General features: G+C 39.5%; 1 protein-coding gene across 1 annotated transcript in view; it reads right to left on the reverse strand.

Annotated features, from left to right (window-relative positions):
• Positions 1–18832, reverse strand: part of MBP (myelin basic protein) — a 123589-nt gene that overhangs the window by 47824 nt on the left and 56933 nt on the right. The window contains exon 3 of the mRNA XM_010577941.1: positions 14557–14647. Coding sequence (XP_010576243.1) covers positions 14557–14647 — 91 coding nt within the window. The remainder of the gene's footprint in view (positions 1–14556; positions 14648–18832) is intronic.

Consider the following 18832-nt stretch of genomic DNA (forward strand, 5'->3'; position numbering starts at 1 on the left):
TTTTTAAAATCAAAAAAGAAAAATCTAAATAACTTTAAAAGTGACCCTTAACATACAGATTTTTTTTTTTCCCCCTTTTTCTGATGTTCAGGGATGCAAGAAGAGAGATGGCTAATACTATGTAGTATGGTCATAGTAACATCCAGGTTAATAATCAAGAACCTTGCCAAAAGGAGAACTTTGGGTGTTTGTGGGTAGAGTGGCTGCTAGAAAGCAGCAGAGGTAGATTTGACACCTGGCAGTAAAGGAAGACCATGAAGAAGAAAAGAGAGTTAGTGAAGAAATGGAAGGAACCAGCTAGATGGAAGGATGCAAATGCAGCTAAAAGAAGGTCTGGCAGAAAGAAATGGATCACTAGGCGAGAAGAAAATATAGGGAGAAAAGCACAGGGAAAAGATCAGTGGTAAGCAAAAGTGGACAACAGCAGTAAAATATCATAGTCACACACTGGGAATAAGTCACAGTAAATCGGAAGAACACTAGGTTAGAGAAATGACCCACAACATAAGAAAAGTACAGTCAGCAGTACAGGTTCTGTTTACACCAGGAGGATTTTTAAACTGATTAATGCAAAGCAGGCAGGCCAGAAAAGGGATTGGAAAAAAAAACAAACCCAAGCACCAGGCAGGTGACATCTTTGCAAAAATCTCTGTGTTAATACGCAAAAAGTCTTGAACAGTTATTTATGCAGCAACCTATTCCACTAATACCAGGGATTTTGCAACAGATTAGGTTGCATTCCTTGACTGCCAAACTGGTTCAATTTGAGATCGTAACAACAAGGTAACATACAAACTCTGACTTTTCTCCTCCGAAAGAAATCATGGCAACCAGTGATCCTATTGTGCTTTGTTGTTGCATAATTGTTAAAGAAATGCTTTCCGATGCCCTGTGAGAGGGGGTACTATCTCGAAAGCTCAAAGGGATTGTTCATTTGATCACTAAGCACAGTGTTATTCTAACCACTCATGCATGCAGAGAATGCCTCTATTCTTATGTTCCCCTGAGAGCTGAGGTCATCTGAGATATGTTGGCTATCACATATAAAGGCTGAGGTAGAACTGTTGGTAGGGCATATTAAGTGAAGGATTTTCACAGACCTGGAATTTCTCTTCTGCATTTTTGGATGACAGCTGAATTTGCTGACCACCGGGCTAGTTTAGAAGGTATAAGTATACAAGTAAACCTTTACTTAAGGATTTCAAGCTTGAGAGCTTGTGTATTGAATGGTAAAGCAGTTTTAAGAATGACAAAATAGATACAGATATGTTTCTAATCCCAGATGCATCTGGCTCTCCCCAAAGCCACAGGCAGAAACCTGCAAGTGCATTTGATCTGAGGCTCTTAGTACAAGCAGATACTACCACAAGACAAAAAAAACCCAAACCCACCACTCCAAAACACAAGGAAACCCCCTACACTCAAAACCCAAACGCTAGGCTAAAAAGCTGCACACAAAGATAATGTAATTAGCAAAGAACAAGATTACTCCATGTTGTCCTGTCCTACCACCTCCTAAGAATATGTATGAATTTTTATTTCTGACCTCTTAAAATTTGTTTTACAATATTCCATTCAAGTCACTAAGATAGTCTTGTGATGCACTTTAATGACTCTTGAATCACTTTGTTGAAAACGTTAAGGTGTTTACCAGTAATCCCAAAAATGAAATGCCCAGCCTCTTACCCATACATATATTAATAAAAAAAACCCAAACCACCTCTGATTCATGCTACTTTAGCACAAGTAGCACATAGGCAAGAACTCGGATCAGTAGGACGTGCTAAAAATCTACAGAAGACTGATGCACTTTCCAGTTTACACTTGAGAGAGACGTGGAAATTGCCTACGCTTCTCCACTGTGTGCACATTGCTGTTCTCTGAATTAACACACAAACCAGCCTAACCCCACTAGGAATTAAATAGATGCATCTACAGCGCACGAAAGGACATAAATATGCCTTATCAAATTCCGCCCCCTAATCTGATTTATACTTCCCCCCCCCCGTGGAAAACACAGCTTACTAGCATGATTCCTTATTTTTGTGTATAAATAATATCCTTAAAATAAATGCACTATTGTAACTATGACAATTTAAGGAGGTCTGAAGGATTCTAAAACCCTATACTTCATGCAAATAAACTGCAATTTTCAGAAAGAAGTGACCTCATTAAAAGTTCTACAACCAAGAAACGTTAAGATATTTCACTCAGATGAAAATGTCATTATTTTGCACAGACATTTTTTCTTTCAACACTATAGGTCAAAAAAAATTACACCTTTCCAACATTTGGACTGAGAACCTCCAAATCAACCCCCTTTTTATTCTCTAATTTAAAAAAAACAAATAAAACACCTAAATAAAACCACCATAAGGATCAAATATTTCTATACTTTCTCAATTAAAAGAAATCTGTTAAAGGGGTTATATTTTTTTTTAAATCAGAATATTTGAATTATGAACCTGGTGCTTAAAATACAAGTCTTTATGTTGCAGTGCTGCATCACAACTACGTCAACGTACGCAGACTAATATAGATGGTGGAGAAAATGCCCTAATTTTAAATAGCTCCCTATGTCTAACTAGCTTATATTCAGGCTTTTCCCACACATCATTCCTGATAAAGAACATGATTATGACACTCTGAAAAACACAGGGAGCTGACTAGAAAAGTCAGATATTTCTAGATGTCAGTAGTGATTTATTACAAAGAGGTCAAAAGTCACGATCGCTAGCCAAAGCAGGGTGCAATTTTGAGTAACATGCTGATTTAAAGACATTCACTTCTGCTTTCTTGAGGGGCAGCTCCACATGCCTTGTTATTTTCTTTTGGAAACTTGAAAATAACTTGCAAGAACATTTAGACTCAGAAATCCCGTAATAGGTACCTTAACTTTAGGTAGAGCCAAAAAGGGGCCTTTGACACGATAACTAAGAAAATACACTAGAAAAGACCTCATATTTTCACTGCAGGAGACATTTGTAATCAGCATGTAAGTTAAACAAAAAACACATGGGTGAGAAGAGCGTAACTCAGAAACTAGAAAGACATTTTTCACCCCTTCTTATAATTATTTAGAATTGAAAGAAAAATTACAAGTCAATATAGAAAGACTGTTGATGAGAAGGGCTGGAAAGAGAAATAATTGAAACGTTTGCTTTCAGGGAGCACTCACTAGCAGAGTTGTATTGGTACAAGTACGACATTGCAGCTGTAACTCTGTCCCGAGCAGAAATGACATGTAGAGAGGGTGCTAATGAAGCACACACCTAAATAGAGTAAATGTGCTGTTGTGATTCTGCTACTGAGTTTTCCCAAGTAGAACAGGCTTTATCATGAAACTGCAGTTCATCTGCAAAAACCAGAGCAATTTGATTATTGTACTGCAGTTAGCAACAAACTGCTTGGTGCAAAAGTAGTTTGACCGGCAGAGGAAGTACTTACTCTGAGAAACGGTAATCAGCTGTAAGAAGTGCAGAGCAACTTTCTTGCACACTTCCCATTATGTTTATAGATCAATAGGCTTAGCAAGGTCCTAGTCCTCGACCAGGTGCTTCTGCAGTATGAATAACTACTGAAATAATGCTAGAAATGAGTCTGCATTTGGATTACGGTACTTTAGTAATAGAGGAAAAAAATCATGTGCGCCATGAAAATAATTAGAGCAGTTAAAAAGGAAAAAGAAAAATCCCAAACATGCATGCATTTAAAAGTCTCACCATCTGGGCTTCTCACTTTCAGAAAATCCTGTTAATCAGGTTCAATCCCACCGATTGCTCCAATCCACATCCTGAAAACAGGCCACTAAATACAAATTACTACAATCAGGTGAGCACTGATTTTGAAATAGAAGCCAGATTTATTGTTGCTGGCTTATGGCAACAGAGGTAACACCTCTCTGCTGGAGCCCAGGGGGATTTGTCACAGAAGGAAAAGGGGAAAACAGTTATTTTGCCCAGTCTTCTGATTTTCACTTTAAGCCCAGATCCATCAAAATATCTATGTCAAAATCTGGATAGTATTTCAATGTGATAAAGCATATTCCTAGTTCTGCTGAAATCTAGGGAAGTTCCTCTGTTTAGTTTCATTTATCATTGTACCTTTGTAGGCTGTGCAGTTCACGATTATGTTGGCCAGCCACTGATCCCTCACAACAAGGGCAGAGTAATTTGGTGGGAAAAGAAGAGGGAAGCTTTTATTTTTCAGGGGTCTTGACAGTTTTTGGCTGAGGGCTTTATTTCAGCATGGATCTTAAAATAAATTTGCTTTCAGATCTTCCTATAAGAATTATGTATTTTGAAAAAAAGCAGTAAAATTATTTCAAGAAATTTTGGCAAATAAAGAGAAGTAAACTGTCAGAATTTATATTTAATGCTGAATAGGGGATTCAAACTGAAATTAGGCTTGCTGTATAATTGGTATCCACACATCTTAAGTTTTCCATTTCATCCTATTTTGTAATAGATTTCCTGTGTTGACAAATGCAGAATAAATGTGGTAACAGCAATAAAACCTGGAGACCAAACAAGAGGGTCTTGTGGTCATTTTAAGGATGGCCAGTTTACATACAAGATTGAACACGGCAGAAAACAAGAACAGCCTGAAAGAAAGTAAAAGGTCAGAGTAATACTACTAATGTGGCAAAGTCCTCCTCATACCATATCCTTACCTTACAAAATTAAATACTGGAACATTTTAGACCTGATGAATAGGTGAAGCAGAAGGAGGCAAAAAACGTATCTCTAGAACTAATCCCGCCCAAAAAGGCTTTGCAAAGAATTCAGTCCACTCACGACAATAAATGTCAGAACCGAGTTTAAAACTTGGCCCTTCAGTTCAAGAATAAAATTGTCTACTTCTCCCATTTGACTTTGGGTTGCAAGATATCTGCAGACAAGAAAATGGAAATGTCTTCCTGCCTGAAGCTGCCTCAGCGGCATGCAGGACGCCTGATGTGAAAGATGGCTTCCTGAAGCCTGTTAATCGAGCCGAGAACTTCACGTACCACTGACCCAAGATCAACATCTTCCTTGGTAGGAACTCAGGCATAACCACTGCAGAGCTCTGTTGAAATCAGTAGAATTGCTGTGCTGAAAAAGCAGGAGGTCCTGCATAGATAAATCAAGGCAAATAGAGTCACCACATCCTGATAAACATTCAAGGAAGCCTACTTATTTCAAGGAAGGAATAGTTTGTCAAATGTTAAGTATTTATTTTAGAAGCATCAATATTTTCATTCTATCTCCACTGAGTTCAGTGAAACCAAGTCTATTTATGGTAACGTTCTGTAATGGCTCAGTTAGGCGTCCAAAACCTATCACTTTTGTTTCAAGAGCATATTCAATCACTTTTCCACAAGCAAAGGTTAAAAACAAAATCCTATTACAGATCTTTCAGAACAGAAATGAGAACTCTTGTGAATTTCTTTTATCTGTAGCCAGTTTCTGCTGAAGTCACTTGAGATAAACAGAGATTTAGAAGTATTTCTGCAACAGCATCCATACATGCGTTTATTTAACAATGGAGTTTAGTCTTTAAAATGCTGATTGCTGCTGCAATCCTGCTTGTCAGCACTATCAGGTACACTGTTAGCTTTCCATGGTTAGTATCATACACAGCAGAAATTTTAAGATGCTATAGCAAGAAGGATCAAAAAGAAAAAAAAAAAAACAAACCAAAAACCACAATGGATGACAGCTACTAGAAATCACTCAGACTAATTTAAAGTTCCTGTTTTGATGGAGATACTTTGCATCCAGTAGAAAAACGGTTCCTTCTAATTAAGTAGGAATATTAAAAGGCCTAGAGAAAGCCAAGCTTTTCATTGGCAACAGGGAAGGGAAGCATAGGGAAGGCTCTAGAGAGGGAGCCTGCCTGAACAGCACTGAAAATAAAGAGCGGCATTATCATGGCTGTTCTCTGCTCCTCGCAAGGCTTGTAAGCGACTGCAGTCTTGTCGCCACCAGGATGTTTCTGTACAAGTACCAGCGTGTGCACACCAGTAAATACTAGTCCTTTTCACTTCTATTTTCCTCATCAAAAATAAATACCTCAGATGTGAATCTCTGCTCTGTGCCTCCTTGTCAGCACTTAAAGGGATACTGTCACGCCCATAAAACTGAACTACTGCGCAAGTGCTGCCAAGCTATCTATTTGAAGGCGTTAAGCCAAACCACACAACCACACTTGAACAAATGTGTAACAGAAAGCCACAGCTTCAAGTATGGGCTGGATTTGCTGCTTGACATCCATCGTACTGGAGCCCTGGAGTTTTACAGAGCTCCAGGGTACAGAGATGGGAGCACCAGGGGGAAGCCAACAGATGCCAAAATCCTGCACATTTTCATTTGCTCATTCAAAAGCTCTGCATTCCTTCCTGCTTTCACTCTCCACCACCATTAGATTCATTTTCAGTCTTGCAGACACAGTTGCAAATGTCATACCTTATGCTGAAGCACAATTTAGATTAACTCATTGTAGAAATCAAAATATTTTGTCAGGGTCACCACCAAAACAGCTTGTCTGGGGTGTTTACAATATGCTGTCATTCTCTATTTTCATAATCCTTTCACAGTGGGCTTCTTGCTGCTTGGCTCTCCCTTCCAGAGCTACACCCATCACATACCAAGTCTGATATTTTCACAGAAGACCTGCTGCTGGACAAGGGGATGCAGCTACAACGCCTCTCTTGCCACCCTTCCACAGTCTTCGGGCAACAACCTGAACATAAGAAAATCCACAGCTCTTTTCACACTCCAGCCCACCCCTTTAATGCTGGAAGGACAGGTTGATGTATTTTTTATTTTTAAGCTCAACTCACTATCTTTATAGTTTTGCCAAAGTCAGTAGAGCAAATTGCAATATTGCTAATGAATGAGGCTTAAACGGGGGCATGAGTGGGAAGTACCACTAAGAAATCCAAGCCAGAATTTCTTAGGCCCATCTGATCCTGATAATTAATTGAAATTTCACCCAATTGACAGCACACTGGATAGGAAGCACCAACTTAATACTGACCTACTGTGTTTATGAGGGCAAGATGTTTACCTCCCTTTTTTTCCTCTGGTTTCTATCTTCTGCATTCAGATAAGAAAAAATCTGGGTTAGGATCTCTCATGACGTGTGCTATGGGCAGCCTAATGCAGCCGGGTCACACAGTCAGAGGTAATTATGGGGGCTAGACCATCAGCAAAGTGCCTCTTTTTAACCAGGATAACTGACCACTGAAAGCCTGAGGAGAATCCATCTTCTTCATACAATTCCTGCAATAGGACATTATTCTGGCTCAAATCAGGTACTGTGCATTTGATCCAGGAATTACCCAATGAAATTCCATAATTCTTACTATGCAGGAAGCCAAAGTAGGTGGCCTTCATATTTTATGTTTTTTAAGACACAAAAGGATTATCAATCTCAGCTGGTGTTTCCATATTCTCCTAGTAGATTGTAAAAAAAGCTCGTTCTGGTTCTTTTCTAGCCATTACATTAAAAAGTGAGTCACATTGTAATTAAACTTTAATGACAACATCTGTTTCAGCTAACATGACAGAAGAGGGGCTGGCCCACGAAGGACTATTCTGCTTCTTATTTCACTCAAACAGGCATTTATTCAGGCTCACCAAAACTGGAAATGGGACAACAGCAACATCCCAGCTACTTTCCCCAAAACAGATCTTTCAGAAGCATTTTTAATTCATTTACAGATAAAATCCTGCCTTAACCAAACTGGATGGTACATAAGGATCAGTGATGGAGAACACTAAGGACTCTTTCTTCTGTGCTAACATAATACTCCCTCGGGCTGCAGCCTGCTAACAGGACAAAGATGACAAAATATACTGGCAAAGGAGTAACTTGTTTTCATGGCTAGCTAATTAGCCAAAGGCCTCATATCACCACCCAGCAACATGTGACATTAGACCACCCTTAGCCATCCTCACTTTTACAATCAGCTACAATGTGTGTTCTGGATAACAATAGGATGGTAAATGCCTATTGTGCTTCCCCCATCTCGCATACAGACTCACTCTTACTGAATAAACAAGGGGAAAAAAACCCAGCAGATCCTTTACACTGTATAGCAAGCATTAAAATAATGAACAAGTCATTTATTATACCATTATTGTGCTGATTAATTACAGCAAGCACAGCCCACCAGGCCTCCACTGCTAAAAATGCAGCAGGCATCACTGGCTCAGGTCCATGTCTATGCTAACGAATCTAGTAACAACTCCGGTCCCCATAAAAGAAGAAAAATCCAAACGTCTGTTATGCATGTAGCTTGCATGTGATAGAGACAAGAAAAAAAGAAAAATCATACCAGATCAGACTTGTTGAAATGCCCTCAAGTGCTTGTGCACTAATTTAGTGGCAAACATCAGTGCCATGCTAAAAGTAATCTTACAGGTTTAGATGCTACTGTAGACCAGTACATTGATTACAATGGCATATTAACTAGTTATATGTTCAAGAACTACTGTTACTGTTTAAAGCATCAGATGGCTGCCAGAAAAAAACCATGTCTGAATGCTATTATTAAAAAAGAAAACCCATAAAAATAAGCCATAACCAAACCAACCACAGAATTAACATAAAAAAATGCAAATATCTATACTTTAGAAAAAGCTTCAAACCTTAAAACAACAAAAAATCCCACCAGCTGGCCAACTGCTGCCTCTGAAATCCTGCGGGTTTCTTTCCACCACAGCAGTTCTCTAGTCTTCAGCTTCTCCTGTCCTTACATAAACTACACATAGTTTGCAAAAAGCATTTTATGATACATAAGATCTTGCAAAAACAGAGTTTCAACACTTTCCTGGCAGGGGGCAGGAGGGGGGAGGCAAAAAAAAAAAAAACGCTTTAGGTGGGCATAAAAAACATACCAAAAAGAGAAAGCTGTGAGCAGTAACTGTGAGATCCAACAACTGCACAAAAAATGTCAAGCCAAGCGGTTTTTTTATTAAAATGTAAATCTATTCTTTCAATCTCAGAAAGTTAATCCAGTCTTGCTGTTGTAATTTTGATAAGCCAGTGGTCTCTGGATGGAAGCAGACAGGCCAAGCCTTGCAAGAAACTGGGAAAAGGAAAGAGATGGTGAAGAAAAGTAGAAATATATGGACAGTTGGAAAAACAGAATCATTACTTAGCTTATAATGAAAAACTACAGGAGACTAAATTCCCCCATTTACCTCTCAAGCAAGAGGGAATAACTGCACCATGGTAATAACATCTATTTTAGGACAATTTGCTGTCTCACCAGATTGATTTTTTTCATGTAAGCTTGCCATTATCTTGCATTAAAGTCATAGCTTGTGTCCCACAATAGATTGTGTTTACAAAGAGAGACGCTTCCCAGTAAGAAGGTCACTGAACTACAATAACCCTCAGCTTTTAGCAAGCTCCTGACAGGACCGCATCACCTCCTGATAAAGGCACTGTGCAGCCAGGAGCTGCTAAATGATTTCCAGCTCCTCATTTTGCATTCTGCACCCTCCCTTTTTTAAACAAGAATCAAACAGCAAAAATGGATACAAGAAAAGAGTGAAATCCATACAGATCTAACATACAATCATATACATTCTTACCTTGTTTGTAAGTATATTCTCTACAACTACTTGTTAATTTGTAAGGGATGGACACTGCCTATTATTTTGGGAGAATGGGCTTTATATACCATCATTAAATCCCCAACCGAACAACAAAAAAAAAACCACAACAACAAAATCTGGTATGCCGATACACAGCATACAGAAATTCCTAGGTCTGGATACAGTAGGACTGCAGCAACTGCAGCTGTCCTTGTCCTACCACGTTAAGGGAGCCCAACGGTGAGCGCGACTACATCTGTCAAACAATTACAGATGGAAATCTCGTGGAGACAGAAGTTCTTCAGCCTGTGTGAGGTTATACAACTATCCACAGGACATTCTGTGTAGGACACAGCAGCAGGCTTCAGCATAAGCAAGGAATCAGGGTCAGGCAGGGTTGCCGTGGAATTGTGCTGAATGTACGATTTCTAGCTATATACCTGAGCTCTGCATACAAAAAGATACCTCAGGATGTACCCAGTACTGCAACTAGAAATGGCAGAATGACGGACGGTGCTGCGTTCAGTGTTACTTTGCCACACTCAGAACAGAGCTTACCTCTTGCCTAAGTGAAAGAAAAAAAAGAAAGCTCTGCAATTCTGATGTCTTCTTTTAGAGGAAAAAGAAGAGTTCGTTTTGCCTTTTTTATAAGAAAAACACATACACAAAACCCCACCAAACTCAAACAATAACAACAAAAAAACCCCACAGTACAACTCTAGTCACACAGCACAGACCACTGGAAAGCACTAAGCCACAAAGAACCATGGCCACATCCACAGATACAATTTTAGACCTGATCTACTAGACAGAAATGAAAACTTTACAGTGTGAGAAGGTCAAGACGTACTGTATCTTGGAAAGTTAGTACACTTTGGCTTTTCATTGCTATCAGAAAGGGGAATATGCCATCAACATACTACAGTTCTCCCACAGAGAATTTTTCCTTACTTGTAATTTTATGCTAGTTCAATCCTATGGGAAAAAAAAAGTATCAATAAAAATCTGCGTTTGTCCTTTTCCAAGTTAATGCAATATGGGATTGCACCAAAGGAAGGTCCAGTCCTCCCAGTAGTGAGAAGGCCAGGCAGTTTGCCCCCCTGCTGTTGCCTCACAGTTGTAGAGTAGCAATGGATCTAATAAACTTCTGAAAATAATCTCTGGAGGATAGCAGTCACCTCCTAACCCATTTCTGTAAATGCACAGCACTCTACCCAGCAATTTTTTTCTCGCACTTGGACTGAGATGTCATTCACGATCCTTTTCTGACTACATACTGGTTGCAACAGAGACCATGTTGACTACGTGCAAGTTCAACAGAAGTTTGTAGCAAGCAAGACATTCTAGTTCCACATCACAGATGCATATTCAGTATATATCACACAACAGAACTCTGTTGGGTGTCACAAGAAAATCCTTTCAAAGGACAAACAAAACTAACTCTTGTTAATTCAGAATTTCATAGTTACAAATACCATTACTGTACAGACTAGATTTCATTTCTCTCCCATATTCTTACCCTTCTGCTCCATTTCTCCACCTATCCTCTTTAAAAAGTTCACCGTCTTTGAGAATTAGCTCTCTGAAACACAAGACATACCTGACTTGCTTCATAAGGCAGCTGGTACAATGCAGCTTCACCGTTGGTAAGGGAATTTCAGCTATACAGCAGTATAAAAATAAGTATTAAAGAGAAATGTAAAAAACCCCTCCGGAATGGCAATTCCCAAATCCAACTCATATGAAGAAGAAAAAGAAGAAAACTAAGACATTCATGTTCACTCACAAGTGGCCCTCCCCAGTAGTGGATCAATCCTTGCTTGTATCTACAAAGAATACTATTGGGTCTAGCAGACTTGGAAGAGATATCCACACTTGTTTCTTTAGCAGCACAACATTTTCGATCAATAATAAAGTGTTTGCCTCCAAAACTGCACCCAACTGATAGGGACTGCAGAAACCACACTTACTCCGGAAGCAAGCACTTCCAAAAGAAATATTGCTGTATTCAAACAGCACAGCTCCCTCGGATATCTTCTGTATAACAATCTCTAGCAATTGCATCTATCCTGTGCTGTCCACAGTACAAAAAAATTCCCTTTTCCTGAAAAATCATATTGTCTCCTGGGCCAAGACAATGCTAACCTTGGAGAGCGGTGAGACAAGAGCAAAGCAAGAGATTTCTGCCTAAAATGCACTTTCTGTCTCTACAGAGCTTTTGACCTGGCAGTCCAGGCACTCTGATGGCTGCCAGGGACTGGTGATTGCTGCCACCGGGCGGCTCAGCAAAGAGGGACAGCCCAGTGCTTTCAGGGGGACCCGACCCCTCCGAGCACCCGCTGCACACCCACCCACCGAGGCAGAAAAGGCAGGCAGCAGTCAAGGGGTGCTGCCCCCTTTTCTGAAGGGGGCTCAGTGGCTGCCCCCAGGCAGGAACTGACTTCTCCGCTGCCTGTGCTAACCCTTCTGTAGGGGGTGGCATTGTCCAGAGAAAGCTGGGGAAAGCCATCTTTGTGAAAAATAAATAAGGCACAGAAGACAGTGATCTATGCGAAAAGGGAACGCTGTGCTGCACCCGCTCAAAGAGACTGGAGGCTATTTAAAATTCTTCAGAAGAGGGATTCTAGTCAAAGCTGAAGCTATAAATTAAACAACTCCTGGTGCATACTTGATGCTCGTTATAATTAGCATCACTGGGGAAAAAAAAAGAAGAAAGAAATGAGGGATAGCTTGAAATAGATCAAGCCAGAGGGAGAATAACTGAGCAGGGTCTGTAATCTAATCATTTAAGTCACAGGACAACAAATAACTCACCTAGGGAAAACTGTTTCAAGCTTATCATTTATCCCCTATGAGATGGATTTGAACATCTTAAGAAATTGCCCAGAACTGCAGGGAAAGGCAGATATATACAACAGTGCCATTCTCAGAGACCTAAAACTTGTATCCGCCAAAATTTTCTCCCTGACTCTCAGGGAGTCTCACACTCAGGTGGTTTCATTTGAACCTTCAGTCCACTTTGATTTCCATACTTGACCAGTGTGAAAAAGAAGATTACAGACTCCACTTGCACCATAATTCCTCTTTTCTTTTTTTTTTCCCCCCATTTTGATCTAATCTTAAAAACAACAAACAAACCAGACTTTCATTTGTAAAGTGGTAAAAGGGTTGATACAAGACACTATAGTCTGACTGGTTTCAGAGTTGGAAAGAAATTTTCCTCCTTGTGCTGCCAAGTTATCAATGATTGATCATTGGCTTATCTTAGATAAGCAGTTAAGTTCACAGATTTGGAACATGGAAGTATTTAGCAATTTGCTAGTAAATCATTAGCTTTAAAAAACATGCAGTACACTACATGTCGACCTTCTTAAATTAGTGAAAGAATTTGTAGTGAGGGTATGGATCACCGGGTGGTGAGTTTAAGCCTACCAACAGTGAAATTCATGGGTTTTAGTTCCCATTTTTAAGTTCACAGTCCTCATATGGACCACAGGCTTGACTAACTACTGGTTTAGTTCACTGGTACATGGGGCTTGTGAACAGAATAGAGAGGTTTAAAAGCCTGAGATTTTGCTCGTAGAAAGAGGCAGACAGAGGTCTCCTTGCTTTGCTGTCTCCATCCTTCTCACAGAAAGAAAACCTGAGATCTGAACTGTGAAAGGACACAGTTTGAGATGCACATTGCACAGTGCTGTGGGGCTCTACAACCAGTAACACTGGATCTACTGCAAATAACTAGTGGAGCAGATGTAGAGGGAATGAGGTAATAGTCTCACCACTGAATTAATAAAGTTGAAACCTAGTTCTTAAATCCACTTGTGGATTCTTCAGACACTGGCATTATATGATCAGTGTTGGAAACATTCATACCAGGAATTCAGGCTCATGTGCCAATCACACTACATTATCTCACTGAGGAAAGCTGATTTTAAACACAAGCAGTTTAAATGGTCACCAGCATTGTTTCCATATACAGTAAGAAAGATTTAATTATTCACGCTCCATTTCTTTTGTACCTTGAAAGAAAAAAATTCCTTACTGTGTTCAAAAATATTTGACTAATCCAAAAGTTTTCAAGCTAGTCAGCCTTAACAAAATCGACATGACTTCTGCAGATCTTGAGTATCCACTCCAGAACATAATGGAGCTAAATACTACACCAATTGATAAACTTTCAGCCTTGCCTTCAGCTCTCCTGCATTAATGTTAGACTACTGCTTTTTTATTGGAGTTCTACTAGCATAAAATCAATGTGAAGTTGGAATAGTAAGGCTTCCCTGGCTCTTTTCCAAATCTTAATGCAGAAGAAAAGGCCAAATGCAGCTTTCAGATCAAATAATAAAACTACCAACAAAATCTATAAGGGAAGCAGGAGGGGATTCACAGAAAACTATCAAGAGGAGCTCATCTAAGATCCAGGCCTCCCAAGTATCCTCAAAGGTCATCTAGTCTATCCTTCTGCCACAAGATGAACTACATTACATCAGTTTAGACAGTTACTTGTCTAAACTGTTTTTAAAGGCCCGCAATGATGAATCTCCACTCTTTCCAGATGATGCGTCCCAGTATTTTAGTATTCATTGTAAGACTCCCCCTCCCAACATTTAATCAAATCTTTATTTCTGCAATTTAAAGAATTCACTGCTTGCCCTACCCATCATGGATAGAGAAATGTTTATTTTCCCTCTTACTGCACACTTCTGTAATTTTGTTGAAGACTTGGATTCAATCTTTCTTCTCTGTGGTAACCAACTGCAAATCTTTCTTCAGAGATGATTTATTTTAGACCTTTGATCCCTCTGTTTTCTCGGTCCTTTCCTCCACCTTTCCAGGTCTCTGCGGAACTGTACGACTCGCACTCAAATGCTATACACCAACATTAAGTAGATCACAAAGACTTTGTGGGAATTCTTTTCTGAAGTAACAGATCAAATAACATTTTCCAGTTGTTTGAGTAACTCACCAAATACTTCATTATCCTCTGAAGACTGCTGTGTTAGTCTGGCTGCTTTCGGACTCTCTTTAGCTGCTTCCTCCACCTTGGTTTCAGCATTCTGTAAAACAAACATTTCTTCAGATTAGGTCTTCTTTTATAGTTATCAACCAGAAACATTCCTCAAACTTCTTAATTACACACACATTACACTCTTAATGAATATGGAATCATTAACACAGAGGGGTTTGGTATCTTTACTATATATATATATGTCGTTTTGCAAAATATTGAGGGAAAATACTCTCAGAAAACACTTTTTTTTTTTTTGAGTCTGTTTTAATCTGACTAGAAGACATAAAATGGAGGGCTAGAGAAGACATCTAAATAAGAGAGAGATCTTAAAAACCATGACAGCCTTGTAAGTTTCCACCTTTCCTCCTCATAGTTCATTTTCTTTCTGTTGACATCTTCCATTGTTGACTTAGTGAACCAAGAGATCAGAAGATAGTGCAGAATATTTCTCTTTACAGAGCAAAGGTAAGTGAGCAAGAGAGAGCTTAGGAACAGCCATCTTCAAGTCTTTAACCAACTCATGTACTTAACTGTTCAAAGCACAAGTACTTATCTATTTCTGAAACAAATCTGCCAACTAGCTACCTGGTATTAGACTGGGCCCAGAGATAAGTCAACAGCTTCAGCACTTAAATTGTTCAAAATCAAAACATTTCATTCCCTAGCTAGAAAAGACTGAAGAAAACATAACTTCTAAAACCTTGAGTTTTAAATATTTGTATTGCTACTAATGAAAAAATAACTCACATTTTCAAAATGTTTTACTTTGGTACTGTTAAGGGAGAGGCTGCTGCCCAAGCAGTCACACACCATTCAAGGAGCCGCACACACACCACCTGAGCCTTTAAGCGCTAGGACCAGAGTCCCTTTGCAGCGGGCGGCTCCAGTGAGCCGATGGGTGCCCCTTCAGACTCCTCACACACACAAACACACACACACCTTGTAGCCTACGACTTTTGCAAGTCTTTATATTAATGCTATACAATGAATTTCATTTGAGTTAGGAAGTGACTATACAATGGATTCTGTTCAAGCTACTATAACAGTACTCAAGGGAAATGTATACGCAAGCTTGCAGCAATGCAGACAGTAAACTGCACATGCAGTCATCTGTAGAGCAACGGGTATGAAGTGACTGATGCAATATTAAATATCACTGGAAAGCCTTGACTAAGAGTCGAAGAAGGGGAAAAAAAAGAAATATAGTATGCCTATGCTTTTTAAAGGACAGATATTGCTCTATTCAAGCACATGCTCATTCAGAAGACTTTGTGTGATGTTTTGGAGAAATTACCTTTGTACAATTTATAAAGTCTGACTTACACTTTGAAAATGCTGCTATACAATCTGTCCCTGAAAATTACCGGTTCTGCCTTCAGAAACAGAACATGTCTAAACTCTAAGTGGTCTCTTATTTGCCCTTATTAATAACCGCACAGAATATATAAGATGACAGGTAGATTAAGTCCATCAATCTCGCTACAGAACACAGGAGTAGAAACTTAGGGCATGTAAACTTAAGAGACTTTGAAGCAAGACAGCAAGCTTTGTCAGGAAAAAATGAAACAAAGACCTAGGAAGCCTACTGGTGTCACACAGCAGCAGACAAGAATTAGAGAAAGCAGGGAGAACAGGAAAGAAAGGAGAAACTGCGCTTCAGAGGAAGAAACACCTGCAGAAGAAAAAGGATTCTGCACTCCCTCAAGGCATCAACCTCAGCATGTCATGCAGAAAACCCATCAGCTATGTGTATGTCAAAGCTGAGGAGACAAGTCAGTTTTAGCAGATGCTCACCTCAGTTTGCATTAACTAGTGTCCCTCAGGAAGATGGAGGGACCCAGTCAGAAACCAGCACTGGCTATACTGGGAGACAGCTTGCTTTGGGTGAACAGCTTTGTGATCAGCACAAATAGTTAAGCCCTGTCCCAACAGATACCATTTGTAAGTTGTGGAGCCACACAGTTTGCAATGCGTTAAGTGCGGTCCACACACACAAGGGACACATACCAAGGTCCACAGCATCTGTACTGGTTTACAGAATCACTTGCATATAGAGGCCATTGATTCAGTGAGCTGCATATTGAAGTTGGGTTCTCCATCTTATTTTAGTTGCTCTATAGTGAGCAGTAACTCAACTTCATCTGCTTTGTAGGAAGAGATAGAAAACAGCCTTCAACTCTGAAAAAAGCAGAAGAGGACATCTGCTACAGCAGAGTGAGCCAATCCCAAAGTAAAAAGCCACTAAAAATTTTGCCATCACAGATGAGACAAAATTCGTACAATTAGATGACCAAACCCAGATGAAGGGGCAGCTTAACTCCTGATCAGAGCTATTGCTCTAGGTTTTGTAAAGATAGGGCTTGTTAGCTCCATTTTCAAATGTATTCCATTGCATTTAGTGTATGGTATGCACCTGGTGGTGCAGAAGGAGAGGGATTGCTGTTCCTCCTGGGAAACAGCTGGAAGCCCAATCTGCTGCAAGGCATCAAGAGCAGTAGCAACAAAACACTAACCAACAGATACTCAGCGATGTCTAATGAAACGAGTTGTCGCTCCAAGTTCTTGCTAGGGAGATGTGCACATCCCTTACTTTAAAAACATGGGTTTGGCACTCTCAGGGAAATTAGAAAGACTGAGCCCTGAGATATTTTGTTTCGAGTTAAATCACTGGGAAGAACTACACAGCAGCTGTGCTGTCTGCTCCCTGGATAAGCCACAATGTTGGTGTTGACAGACGTCAGCTCCAAGATGTTGACAGGGAAGTTGTATGATTTATCAGCCTAAAACATGACAGCGCACAGTTGGATTTAAATCCATTTGGCCTGGCTTCTTACACAGAATGTAAACTTTAAAAAGATTTCTTTTGCTTTACTATTTGCACTAAAAAATTTACATGACACATTATTACTGGCATATCTAATATTCATATTACCAAAAACAATACAAGGAAAATCACTGCAAAAGAACAACTGATGATCCAGATGCTCTAAACAAGTTGTATTAAAACCCACCATTTTAAAAGACAGGATTTAGCCAATTGCTTAATTCTTTTTTCCACTGTCCTAAAAATTCTTAAGTGTCTTTATCCTTCTAATCAATGAACAGAAAAAGTGAAAACACATTCCCTTACATTGCCTGAGCTGTGCCAGGAGGATTCTTTACCTACAGTTATAAAGTGCTTATGGTTGGTTATAAAATAAAGACCCTTTGTACATAACATAGTAAATGTAATTCTACCTAGCTCTTACTTTCAGGTTGAGCACCCAATGCAATTTCAGAAGTGACAGGCAAAATACGTTTATTTTACAGTGTTGGTTCCCAAGAACTATAGATTATACCTGTTTTTATCATGAAATAAATATTATATAGGCCTAAATTCACAAAAACTCTCTCTCTCCAAAAAGTATCTCCTTGACCACTGCAAAAATTAGCATTAAACTGGAACTCAAGTCAAGCTTCTTGAGATTAGATGGGCATTCTCAATGTGCTTAGACCCTTCTCTGAACTAAGGCCTCCAACCTGTACTTCAGAAAAAGTGAGGAGGACATGCCCCATTCTGCAGGTGTTCTGACACTGGGAGAGAAACCACAGAGCACCAACATCACTATCAAAGCACACTGGAGTTGCATTTCTTACATGAATCTGGCCACTCGTGTTCCAAAATACCATAAAACACCTAAGTAGCAAGCCAGCATCTACTGCATCATAACAGCTGGTCACAGACTAGAAACACTTCTATCATTTCATAAAGCAGTTACAAAATAAGATGTGCATATATGCTGCAACTGTATATATATGAATACGTACATATACAGCTGCTCTTGACTCAGCCCTGATAAAAATTAGAAATTGTGTTATTATCTGCCAGAGCTTTACAAGACACTTTTGGCCCAGCTTCCCATTGCAGCTGCTCACCAATGCCTTGTGACTCAGTTCGCCTGTTTTCCTATTATCCACCAAGTGAACAACATAGTCTCCGTATTACACAACATTTTAAAACTTTGATAGGTAAATATACAAATAATGGGTAGCTATCAAAATATTTGCAACAAATGAACAGCAATATTAAAAAAAAAATAATCACATTTTGGCTATATATACACCCATTAGTGCAAGAAGCAAGGCTATTTGTATTTTGCTACTATCAGCGCCTATTTAGATGATCTTTACCTAAATGGGAAACATTAAGAAATGCTGAGTTACAATGAGCTGTGTTCTGCAGGCACTACAG

Source organism: Haliaeetus leucocephalus, unplaced genomic scaffold (assembly GCF_000737465.1).
Source record: "Haliaeetus leucocephalus isolate CR32 unplaced genomic scaffold, Haliaeetus_leucocephalus-4.0 Scaffold587, whole genome shotgun sequence".
Lineage (NCBI taxonomy): Eukaryota > Metazoa > Chordata > Aves > Accipitriformes > Accipitridae > Haliaeetus > Haliaeetus leucocephalus.